General features: G+C 33.3%; 1 protein-coding gene across 1 annotated transcript; it reads left to right on the forward strand.

The window, feature by feature from the left end:
• Positions 1 to 34: 34 nt before the first annotated feature.
• On the forward strand, positions 35 to 10,173 carry LOC134239109 (programmed cell death protein 4-like). The gene is made up of 9 exons (XM_062721267.1): positions 35 to 513; positions 1,235 to 1,338; positions 5,521 to 5,634; positions 6,318 to 6,539; positions 6,823 to 7,035; positions 7,433 to 7,540; positions 7,897 to 8,007; positions 8,163 to 8,302; positions 9,833 to 10,173. Exons 1-9 carry the CDS (start codon positions 240 to 242, stop codon positions 9,891 to 9,893), a joined length of 1,347 nt encoding a protein of 448 aa, XP_062577251.1. The 5' UTR covers positions 35 to 239; the 3' UTR covers positions 9,894 to 10,173.
• Positions 10,174 to 13,337: the final 3,164 nt, after the last annotated feature.

Genomic DNA, 13,337 nt, shown 5'->3' on the forward strand with positions numbered 1-13,337 from the left:
CGAATTATCCAATTCATGACAAGTTTATGTTATCACGTGACCTGCCATAACAAAATTCAGGAAAACAATTGTCAGTCGCGGGAGCATACAGAGCGTTGTATTTGAGACTTATTTTTCTAGTGTTCACTTATTGTCTGCAGCTTTGCTGTATTGCATGATCTGAGGCATACATAGGAAAGCCGTTTTGATATCATATTCGCCACCTTTAGTGCTGTCACACGTAAAAATTCGAAGTGAAAATGGCTGTGCAAGCACAATTCCAAAATGGCGATATGGTGCCCGTGCAAAAGAATGGGCCAATTGAAGAAGATGTGGAGTTTGAAGAAGAAGTTGACAACTCGGAACAAGCGATGAAAAATGCAAGGAAAGTCAAACGCGTTCATCGCTCCAGCTCTGGGTCGGAGTCATCGAATTCAAATCATGCAACGGAGAAAAATATGTCGGGTCCCCAAGCAATAAGAAAGAATAGTCGCAAATCGAGGGACGGCAAGGGTCGCGGCTTGCCAAAGAAAGGTTTGTTTGTTGCAACTTATTTTCTTTAAATTCAAATATCAAACTAATTGCTTTCAAGAACTAAAGTTCTTCAAAGCTGCAGGAAAAGAAATTGCGTTTTGTTTTTGTTTTTTAGCTGCATACCACGTGGTATTAGTCGGCCATTGCTCCACTTGTTTACAAACACAAAAAATATATATCCAGGGACAAACACTTTTAATGCATTGACTTCTATATTCAAGTTAAGTCTAAGATTACATTGAAAAACTTTAACAGTTTGTATGTGTGGTATAGATTTAGTAATGATCGTAAATGCTAAAGGAAAACAACACGGAAAGGTGTCAATATTGCGTTGTGAGCTGTATTTGAAGGTGAAGGTCTTTGGAATAAGGCTACATGAAATCTGTTTATGTAGTGGCCAGATTATATTTATAGGAAAACTTTGAGCTGTCAAAAAAGGCATTTCAACTGGACATTTTGCAATTTATAAATATGTTTTCTTTGTTATTTTGACCACCATGAAGCATTTATTGCTAAAATGCACATAGTAAATATTAAATATTTATATAGGGTCAAAAACAAACAAGAGAGAAAAGATATTTTGTTTATCCAAATAAGTGAAATATGCATGATTTTTATAGACAGTGTTAATTATACTTAGAAAAAAAATGAAAAGGAACACTCTACAAAGAGAAAAAGTAAATAATAAAACAAATTTAAACAAATCTGCTTCTTTGCACAGGAGGGGCCGGGGGCAAAGGCACCTGGGGAGCCCCGGGAGACGAACTGTTTGAGGACGGGCATTGTAGAGACGTGAAGGATCCAAATTACGACTCTGAAAGCGAGGTACATTGTTTATTCTGTTCTGAAATGCATTTTTATTATGTGTAATATGGTACATTGTTTATTTTACTGTTCTGTAATGCATTTATTATGTGTACACAAACACTTTGAAAAGGAAGAGTTATAAAAAGTTTCAAGTGAGAAGGCCATGAATGAATTTTGCTGACTCTTTAAACACTAAAAACTGAAGAAGAAACCTGCAGTAAATAGAATAAGAATTTGCTATCATTCCTCTTACTCAACAAATTCAATCAATTGCAATATTAAAACTAAAAGGTAAGTTATGATAGCACTAAACTTATTTTTCTTTTAAAAATAGATGCTGTTATTCTTTAAATGAAAAAAATTGTACAGTTTTTGTATGTTGATTGTTCAATGGTAGCACCAGTATCATACTGCTCTGTATAGACAGGGCTCGACATTAACTGTTTTTCCTACTTGTCCATTCGGACAAGTGACCAAGACATTTACTTGTCCGAATGTCAACTTCACTTGTCCGAAAATTTTCAATAAAGTTCAATAGTTTCAACTTGAAAATTAAAATTAAGTCCATTTTATTTACACATGTCATGCGCTTGATTGATTCTTGATGTTATTGATAAATACCGGTGCAACAGACACATAAAACGAAATTTAATTTAGGCTTGCTGTCCTGACAATAACGTAAATGTCCACAAGTGAACCTGTCAACATCAAACAATATTCACACTTCGGTTCGTATCTTCCATGACTTTTCATTTTAGTATGCAATTAGTGAACTTCGATCCCGATCGAATGTGAACACAATATTAATATAGCGATACATATCGGGATCGACGTTAGGATTTTATGTACAGCTTCCGTCTTGAGATTCATCAGTCGTTCTTTTTATTATTTAGAGACCCCTTTACATTAAAATGCACTTGTCCAATCGGACAAGTGCCAAGCAATATTCACTTGTCCGAATTTATTTTTCATTGGTACCGGACAAGCGGACAAGTGTTAATGTCGAGCCCTGATAGACAGTTTATCTTATCACCGCTTATGATTTATTTTCCCCGCTAGTTCTTCTCCATAACATTAGCCCACAGGTAATGTGCACTGCATAGAAAAGAGGTAGGGAGAGAGAGAGAGAGAGAGAAGATCTTAAGCTGAATTAGCAAAAACATCTTTTGCTTTGTCTCTTTTTAATTACTTAAAATGCTTATGCTACAAGAAAACATTAAGATTCCCTAGTGTGATTTCTGAAGCATTAATCAAGTAGTTGTTGATTTGAGTTAATGAATGTTTAGATCTATTTGAAATTTGCTGGGAGTCAGTCATAGTAACATATCTCTAATCCATTTCTCTGGACAGTAAGTCATTGTGTAATCCCCTCACCTGGTAATTGAGTGTAGGTGTATAACAGGTAACATATAACAACCCATGCTGATGAAATATGCATGTGTGTCTATAGAAATTGATTAGTGTATCATGATATATATATGCTTAATGAATCTAGAAATAGTCATAAGGAGGGTTAACATTGATCCCAGATTTGAAAAAAAAAGAAATAATAAAAATGTTTCTTCTAGGAAATAGATTCTATAGGTCCATATCAATTTTTTTTAAATCAAATGAGAGAAAAAAATATTGATTTAAACCTTATCTGTTAAAAACAATCTTTGTGGACAGTGGAGGTTATATAAATCAGCTGATTAGTGATCAACTTGTTTGTGTCATGATGTGTCATGGTACCCAGTTTCATTTGCTTGATTCGTTATTTAGAATGCAGGGCTCACGATTCTCTAAATCTGAGGCCGATATTCGGCCCAGTTCCCAATGCAAAAAAGGTTTCTTTTTTCCCAAAAGAAAGGTGTAAATTTCCCAATTCCTATAGCAAAACATTAATTAAAAAATAAAAGTCCATGAAACTTAATCGCAGAAAAAAAAAAAAACACAGTTGCAAATGAAAGTGAAACTGTACGATTGTTTTATTAGTTCGCCCCAATTGCATTCGTAAACTGGTTTGGGGAACCAGGTTATTATTTTTACAAAAATGTGTACTATCTATCAGTGCAGAGTATCTTGTTATGTAGTTTCGACAAAAAACCTCATTTTGGATTCAAAAATAGACATTTCATTTAAACATTAGTACGCTGCACCTAGAAACATACCCACGCTTCGGCATGTTCTGTCTCGCGCTGTATTGGTGAGCAAAGTTGTCCATGTGGTGCAAGGAAATTCGGGACAATGTGACTAGCGACTGTCACTCAGTGAGACAGATAACCATAATATTAACACTCAAAGATGGATATGACTAAGCTAAATGTACTTTCATAAATAGACTACGTACCCATGTTTGTTATGTTTAACTGTTTATTCAAAACAAGGGTTAAATTGATGACAAAATGCTAGAAAAGCAAAATTTGAGGATTTTTTTTAATGAATGTTGTTTATCCAACTTTTCCCAAAAATGACGATAATTTTCCCAATTTGAATGGCCCCAGTCCCAAAAAGTGGTGTGAGAGCCCTGGAATGTATTTCAAAGCAGCTGCTGTTGAATACTGTAAATTCCTAAATATACGCTTGGAATTAATTATCCCGTAATTTCGCAAGAAGCACCACACACGAAATAAAATTACTCGCCTTTATTTTTATGGTGCTGAAATCTATGTAAAATCTCTTGACCAACCGTCCATTCCCGAATTATTATTTTCACATTTTGTCGTTGAAGAGCCCATTCGCGATTATTAGTACTCGCGAAAAATTAGGAATCTCCAGTACATTTTCCCTTAAGGGAGGGGGATTACCTGGGATAATCATAAAATTGTCAACAGAATAGAATCCAAGGTTTTGAAGTATCCAAATTATTGAGGTCATTGATAACTTCAATTTCATAATTTTGTGGGGTTAGATTTCGGTAGGTTTCAAGAAAATATGTTCAGGGGGGATTTGATTTCATGGTCGTGGAAGTGTTTTATGCAGTATATGAAATTTTACACTTCATGGTGGACACAAATTTTTGGGTCTCTCGGTAACACCACAAAAATTAAACCCCATGAAAATTATTGATTTCACATGACTTTGTTGTTATTACATCTTAAACTAAAAGCTGCTTGGAAAATGTTGAGGTGAACAAAATTAATTTATCTTTCTATCCAGGGCTCCCACTGGACCGAAAATATTTTTCGCCACTTTTCGCGACAAAAGGAAAGGCATACTTACATCTGATTTCTCGACAATGCAATGCACTTTATGTTAGTCATTTTTTTAAATTATGTTTATCTGACACAGACGTGATTTAAATTTGTAATGTTTAAAGCCTTAATTATGGTAGTATCCATTTAAAAAAAAAATATGTTGGAATTATACAACAAATTTGATATTGAATTCATATCAGTCAACTCTTGACAGAAAATGTCCTCTTGTTTATTTTTTTTTTCGCCTGTGAAGGGGGGGGGGGGGCAAAGACCTAGTAAAAATATGACATTTTTTTTAAAAATGGAAATTTTCATAATTTCATTGATCAATTGTGAAAAAAAGTAATTAAAAGTAATGAAAATTAGGTTTGAAAGTTGACTTTATTTTAACAACTTGGAGACTCCAGGGTTTAATATGCAAGCTCATGTTATTGTAAATAATTCAGTGTAATTTACTAATTAAAGATAATTCTGTTTCCAAACCAATTTCTTTTTCACTCTTTGTCAGTTTATGGTATATTAATGTACACATTTTTCAATTTTAATTAGGTAAAATTTGAAGCCATTTTTTACAATTTTCGTCATATTTCCCTACTTTCGGTTTAAAAAAAACGATCTACATAGATCCAGATTTTGTTGATAAAAATATTTTATTTTCTAACTTCATATCCTAATAACACTTTATACCCTCTTGTTTAATCCAAATTATATTGTTTCAAGCAATTTTGTAACCCTTTATTGCTCCAGGCCAGTTACCTAGTCAGCTGTGTTCGTTCAAGCGAGACGTGATTTCCTACATGTAGGTTTCAGTTTTCACACCTCTGCTGCATTAAATAAACATAGGGACTTATCTGTGTACATTGAATAAACAAAGGAGCTAACCAGGACTACTCAAATTTTGTACATGGTACATAAAAAAAATCATTTTCGCCACTTATGAATTTCTTTTCGCCACTTTTGAAAAAAATTCGCAATTGGCGACAATGGCGAATCACAGCTCGAGCCCTGTTTCTATCTTTTACAGGATGAATATGTTGTAGATATGATAAAACCTAAAATTTCTATAGAAGAATTAAACAAGATCTTAGAACCTGTCTTACTGGAATATTACGACAACGGAAACACGGAGGAAGTGATTGTAAGTATCCTTTTGGAAATGGACAGATTTGATATTTTTTGTTAACAAGTGGACTTTTAGGTTAATTGAATGTTAAATGATTATTGAATGGGTTCGAGGACAACATGCGTTTTGTCTGACCCAGGAACCAAAAATTATTTTTGTCCGAGGGGTCGACAAAATAGTTTTGCCCGAGAACAGTCGGGTAAATAAATATTTTGTTATACCTTTTATTTATTTATTTTTACTTGCATGTATATCGAACACTGACACATACAAATGAGAATAAGCTGATATCACCCATAGTGTGGCATAAGCTGTTCCGTATCTTATCGACATGGTCTAGCATCTCACTCCGCAGTAAAACATCAATATTTTTAAAGACCACTTAATAAACCATTGGAAATGTTTGACTTTTATTAGTATTGACTTATATTGGAACAATTTTTTAAACCTAAAACAATAACTATTTATTGTCATGAACAAACTTAGTTTGGGAGATGAATTTAGGGAAACTAACCATCTTCCTTTTACAAGATGTACGTTGCGATTGACATTTGCATATATTTATTGGTCTCAGAAGCTTAATAAACATACATTACAAATGACATTCATTGAAAAGAGCCTCTTTGAGTACTTTTGTTAAAAATTGATTTTAAAGGTTGATTTTGAAATTAAGACACTTGTATGTGTGCTATTTGTAGAGAACAATCAATGAAATGGATGTAAACGCTGAGAAGTCCCAGATTCTGGAGATCGCTATCAGTAAAGCTCTGGACCACAAGGCAGCTCACCGAGAAATGACGTCTGTTCTGATCTCCGATTTATACGGCAAAATTCTGTCTTCCAACGACGTTAGTTCGGGATTCGATTCGATCCTAAATAACCTGGCGGAGCTGACCATTGATACCCCAGAGGCACCGGCTGTAAGTAAAAGATCCTATATTAAATTGTAAAACTAGGTTATAACTGAAACTAGAGATTTGTTATATATTTTTCTTAGTGAAAATTAAGTTTGAAATGAAGGATGTGTTTGAATACTGATTGTAATGGTGTTTCAATCTGTTTTAGAAGACATCTCTTGTGGCAAGTTATGAAGGGATGCCCAAAATTAAATTATGAAGCCCTTTATAAAATATTTACGTTTCAAGATACATGTATTTACATGAATAACTCAATTCAGTTAGCTGTTTTATCTTTGTAATTCAGGTGATTGGTCAGTTTATTGCCCGAGCAATAGCGGATGACTGTATTGCTCCGAAGTTTGTGATGACGTATAAAGGTAACGTGGATGATGAGCATAAACAGGCCGCCTTAGACAAAGCGGAGCTCCTCCTCAGCAGAAAGCACGGCATCGTCCGATTGGACAACATCTGGGGCACAGGAGGGGGAATTAGACCTGTTAAATACCTTGTCAAACAAGTGAGTTTCAGTGCTCGTCCTGATCCAAGAATTTTATTAATCCTCATAAACAATTCTCTGTTCAACATATTTATTCATTGAATATTCTGACTATACAAGTGACTCATGAAATTTACGTCACTGGGAACTTACAGAGTTTTGCTTACCCATTAATACTGAATCCCAAGAAATAACATAATTCCCACGTAAATCAGTGAACTACTTTGTTTTCTTGATGAATTAAAAAAATTAATAAATGAATTTCAACATGTGCTTGGTAAAGAAAAAATGAATACAATAAAAGCTTTCAAAAATTTAAACTTTCTCCTGTCAAATTGTCATGTTAAATGTAATTGCTGAAATAGAAGTCTGTTGTCTTTTTCATGTTGAGTGTCTTCCTATTTTCCTATCATTTCAGATGGTATTGCTATTGAAGGAATACCTGTCATCAGGTGACATTGCAGAAGCCACCAGGTGTTTGACAGAATTAGAAGTCCCACATTTTCACCATGAATTAGTTTATGAGGTCAGCATTATTTATAGATCCTCGTAATATTGCATCAGCTGTCAGTCATGTTATCAGTGTTGGTGTTGATCATTATGACAACATGACATAAGCAAAGTATAATAAACAATAATTTGTAATGCCTATTGAAAAATATCAAATAACATCTTGGGTTACTTGGTACATTGTATTCATTTTGATGTCTTAGATAGATTATGGACTGTTTTTGGATAAAAAAAAATTGTTTAATGAATAAAGACTTCATGATACCACATTTCTGATGAAAGATATGTTAAAGGAAGAAAAATGTCCTTGAAGAGTCCTGATTTCTCTGTGTAAGTTTAATATGTAATAATAGTTACTATTTCTTGTTGTAGGCCACTGTGATGGTCTTAGAAGATTCATCGGATCGGGCAGCTCATAGAATGTGTGACTTATTGAAATCTCTCAGTGATTCTGTGATCATTACTCCAGAACAAATGTCTCAGGTAGAATTGAAATCTCTTTATAGTGATTCTGCATGAATTAATGAGCTTTGACTCTTCCATGTAATTTGTGAAAAATCATGAAACATGCTACTCTCTTAGCTCTATGAGATTTGAAATTCATTTTTCTTGCATCATAATTTATCTTGACATTTCAGGGATTTAGGAGAGTATATGATGCCTTACCAGATATTGTGTTAGATGTTCCCTCTGCCTACACACTTCTGGAGCGGTTTGCTGAGATGTGTCACAGGGACGGGGTCATCACCACCGCCCTCTTCAGGGAGTTACCTCAAAGGTCAGTAGTTAACCAAAGCACCACATTGTTCAGTGGTTAACCAAAGCACAACATTGTTCAGTGGTTAACCAAATCACAACATTGTTCAGTGGTTTACAAAATTGCCACATTGTTCAGTGGTTAACCAAAGCACAACATTGTTCAATGGTTTACAAAATTGCCACATTGTTCAGTGGTTAACCAAAGCACAACATTGTTCAATGGTTTACAAAATTGCCACATTGTTCAGTGGTTAACCAAAGCACAACATTGTTCAATGGTTTACAAAATTGCCACATTGTTCAGTGGTTAACCAAAGCACAACATTGTTCAGTGGTTTACAAAATTGCCACATTGTTCAGTGGTTTACAAAATTGCCACATTGTTCAGTGGTTTACAAAATTGCCACATTGTTCAGTGGTTAACCAAAGCACAACATTGTTCAGTGGAAATTGCCACATTGTTCACATTGTGGTTTACAAAATTGCCACATTGTTCAGTGGTTTACAAAATTGCCACATTGTTCAGTGGTTTACAAAATTGCCACATTGTTCAGTGGTTTACAAAATTGCCACATTGTTCAGTGGTTAACCAAAGCACAACATTGTTCAGTGGTTTACAAAATTGCCACATTGTTCAGTGGTTTACAAAATTGCCACATTGTTCAGTGGTTTACAAAAAAATTGCCACATTGTTCAGTGGTTTACAAAAGTTTTACAAAATTGCCACATTGTTCAGTGGTTTACAAAATTGCCACATTGTTCAGTGGTTAACCAAAGCACAACATTGTTCAGTGGTTTACAAAATTGCCACATTGTTCAGTGGTTTACAAAATTGCCACATTGTTCAGTGGTTTACAAAATTGCCACATTGTTCAGTGGTTAACCAAAGCACAACATTGTTCAGTGGTTTACAAAATTGCCACATTGTTCAGTGGTTTACAAAATTGCCACATTGTTCAGTGGTTAACCAAAGCACAACATTGTTCAATGGTTTACAAAATTGCCGCATTGTTCAGTGGTTTACAAAATTGCCACATTGTTCAGTGGTTTACAAAATTGCCACATTGTTCAGTGGTTTACAAAATTGCCATATTGTTCAGTGGGTGTATCAAATCACCACATCGGTCAGTGACAAAATAGCCACACTGGAAAATGGTTTACAAAATTATTATCATTGTTTACAGAAAAGTTTTATTGATTTCATTTTTTTATATTAAACATAAATAAATGGACACCTCAAAAGTTGAAATGAATTTGAAATATGGTTTATGTGAATTTTTTAAGTTGTAAAAGGCATGCCTCATAAATATACATGCATAATGTTTAACCCCAAAGATCAGTGTCTGTTGGAAATAAATATGAAAAAAATAATCACATTGTTTACCAAAAAAATGATTGCATCCATTAACATTAATAGAGCCTTTAAAAATTGAAATAAGAGTTCCTTTTAAATGATATTCTTCGAGTTTTGAATTTCTTGCCCAATGTATGTTGTTGAAATGGATATAAACTTGTTTGGAAGTTAGCAATGTATTTTTTTTTTTTGCAGGGGGAGAAAAAGATTCGTTTCTGAGGGGGATGGTGGAAGAATTAAGGAAGTCTCCGTTTAGCTCTTCATTCCATATCAAAAGTATCCATGACCTTGCATCCATCATTTTGCAAGTGCCAAGGGACACAACCAGGACAGAACAGCTAGAAAAGGACATGTTGTCAAAATTTGTAAATAGTTATTTCATAAAACCTTGAACGGGATTCCTTTGGCAGCATTTGGACCTATATGTGTATCAGTATTCTCTCAAAACCATTTTCTCCCAAAGGTGATGGATTCTTCACAAGTTAAAGGAAAATCAAAGTTAAAAAGCCGAATGTATTGTAAATCGAAAAATGAGGGGTAAAAAATAAGACAGGACCTTATTTGTAGTTGTCAGAATTTAGTCTTTGGCTACATGGCAAATGTTGGAGCTGGGTTTAATTTACAAATAGTTTTTTTATTTTGGAAAAAAAGTTGTGTATCATTTTGCTATATGTAATTGAGTTCACTTTATATTAAACTTGAGTACTTTTAGTAGGACAGTGGTGACATTTTTTGAGCTTAAACTACAGTAATTTTATTTTTTGTGTATATACATGTGAATATTCAATGTTCATGATATGTTTTGATTTTTTTAAGTGCTAATTTAGATGTGATATAGAAAAAAAATCAGAGAAGCATGAATTATATGGGCATTTAATGATTGATTTGTTCTGATTTGTGTCAAAGTTGCATCACTAGTAGAGTACCATACAATAATATAATAATCATGGATAGTACAAAAAAATAGGTTTAGTAAATCGCATATCTAGATATTGTCAAAAATACCATGCAGTTGCTTTAGAAATACTTTATACACTAATAACGTCATATTGCAGGATACTTGTTGATAAGGGGGATAAATCATGATGCTGTTCTCCCTTTCATTGTCAAGACAAGCCGAGCGCAAATTTCTCTTAAAAAAACAAAGTCAAATCTTGCTCTTTTCTCTGTTTTCCATGTAAATTTTTTTTCTGAGATTTACATGCAATATCTGCATTAAAAAATATCTAGGACCATACCTCTTCCTTTCTGGTATGTGTATTTGGTAATTAGGGGCATCATATGGCCATTTTGCACAGACTCATCGCTTATTCTAGTCACAAGCCTCATTTTTCCAATTCCTTTTGTTCACAATTTTTTTTGTAAATGTAGATCTACAGGGCACAGAAAAGGTTAGTGTATCATGATTTGTTTTGAATTTTATTCTTTCATTGGTGTGTGAACCTTTTTTTACAAACATTTCCATTGCATTGAAAAATGAAAATTCAGGACCAGATGTTTCTTACCAACAGTGGAACCTTTTGAGCTGAACACAGTTCTTTGGCTAACCAAAGGAATGAATCTTAATTTGTTTCTATCTTTAATACCATTAACAAGAAGAAAAAAAAAATTCATGTAATATGTGTACTTGATGTGCTTTCCACTTAGTTATGATTAAAATTTGGTTAATTAAGTGTACTTCTATAATGGTGTATTTTACTGACTTGTTTTGTATACCTCTTTTGTGTAAACATTCTGGAGGGCTTGTAGTTTCAGAATTAAAAGAAAACTCTCCTATAGATGATTTTGAGGGCAACAGTTAAATACCTTTATTAACACTTTTATATAAATCCAGTAATCATAGTAACAATATAGTGGTATTTTCTACAAGAGTTTGGTGCAACTGTGAAACTTGTTACACTGTTAAAACATCTGCACTAAGTGTCAGATAATAAAAAAAATTAAAAATATATATACTCTTTCTTTTTAATTCCTTGAGCAACCCTCTCAAAGGATTAATGTTATGAAACCATCAAAAGAAGGCCAACCTATGAGATTTAGTAGTAAAAGCAGTACTAGTTAAGGGGGGACCTATGTCTGAAAAGTCTTTGTGTGAAATTTTCAAAACTTTGACATTTCTTTCCTGACCACTTGCTTTTAATTTTTAGGTATTAAAAACAATACCTTTATGTGCTTATTTTTACACAGGAGCACGTGCAAAAACAGTGTGAAATGCTAAAAATAGATTATCTTCAGACATTATTGTTTTACTCCAAATATGCGCTAAAAAGAACCAAAAATGTCAAATCACAATCGAAATCAACATGGATTTAATTTATATGACTTGTATCTTTAAAGTGAAGGCAAATTCATTGTAATTCATCTCACATGAAAAATTATACAGGAGCACAATGTAAGTATCACCCCGTTTTTCTTGTCGTATTTTTTACAATTCCGACATGCATGATAACAGGTAATATCTTAAAAAGTCTTTGTGTGAAAATGTTGTAATAATATTTTTTGAAAGAAGTCACCCCTCTCTTTATTTTAACAAAGAAAAAAGTATACCTTTATGATATAATAAACGAGAAATATGACGTTTTCTTTTATTTTCGTACTCTTCTGTCATAAATATTGACCTTTCTGCACTAAAAAAGGTATGTTAGCACTAACAAACATCTGAATATAAAACTATTTTGCAAAAAACGAGTATTTTGTTTTGATAAGAAATAATTTAAACAGATAAACTCTTTTCTTCTTCATTCTATTCATTCTGCCCCCCCCCCCCTTTCCCCGTCAACAACCAACACCTAATAGAACCTAGGAATTACTTTATACAATAAAATCTACATACACTATGAATAAAAAAAATATAGGTAAAAGTACATTTCTTATTTTTTTTTTAGTTTTATCCAGAAAATACAATTAATGGTAATCATAAAATTAAACATATTTCCCTGATTAAAGCCGCTGTCTTTGCTGAATTTTATCTTATAATTTATGCATTTTTATATCAGAATATCATGGAGGTATTTCTTCACAACTGAAATTGGTATGGATTATCAATCATAGGAAGAGAATTCTAATATTAACAAACTCCATTAATCAAATAAAACTGTTATAAATGATGAAAAAAAGTTCTTTTTGTAAAGTGTGTACGTTATTGAATGGTAACAATGTTATGCCTATAATCACAGTTGCAAAAGTCAGCGAAAAAACAAACGTCGCTATTGTGACGTCACATAACGCTGCTTTGACGTAGAACGACATAGGTCCCCCCTTAAATCTATTCTAGTTTGCATGGAAAATGCGTCCAAGAATGCACACTTCATGACATCCTTGGATGCTTGATTTGATCTATAGTATCCAATTTGGTGATCAGATTCAAGATTTTGGAGCAGGTTCATTCTAAAGTAACTATATAATTAGTCCCAATGTTGACCAATCTATCAACAGATAAGCAATATTTAACCTACATTTTATGATGAAGGACCAAGGGCAGATTAAAATTTAAGAGCAGGCTCATTCCAGTGAAGTATAAAACCTACATGTATCTGGACTAAACTTGCATTAATTTTGCACACTAATATATTGAAAAAATTGATTTAAATTTAAAAGTTGTTTTGTATTTATAGTTGCTCTGGATGCTGGATTTGACCTACATTTTGTAGGTTGAATGACGAGGTTCAAGTTTTTGTAGCAGCAATCAATCTATAACTGG

This window comes from Saccostrea cucullata, unplaced genomic scaffold (assembly GCF_032062105.1).
Source record: "Saccostrea cucullata isolate Sc308-1 unplaced genomic scaffold, CSIRO_AGI_Scuc_v1 ctg1958, whole genome shotgun sequence".
NCBI lineage: Eukaryota > Metazoa > Mollusca > Bivalvia > Ostreida > Ostreidae > Saccostrea > Saccostrea cuccullata.

Excerpts from the sequence above, each read along its gene's own strand:
- LOC134239109 (XM_062721267.1), top strand. The coding sequence starts at position 240 with ATGGCTGTGCAAGCACAATTCCAAAATGGCGATATGGTGCCCGTGCAA. Across the intron at positions 7,036-7,432 it reads TTAAATACCTTGTCAAACAA|ATGGTATTGCTATTGAAGGA; the intron begins GTGAGTTTCAGT and ends CTATCATTTCAG. Across the intron at positions 8,303-9,832 it reads TTCAGGGAGTTACCTCAAAG|GGGGAGAAAAAGATTCGTTT; the intron begins GTCAGTAGTTAA and ends TTTTTTTTGCAG.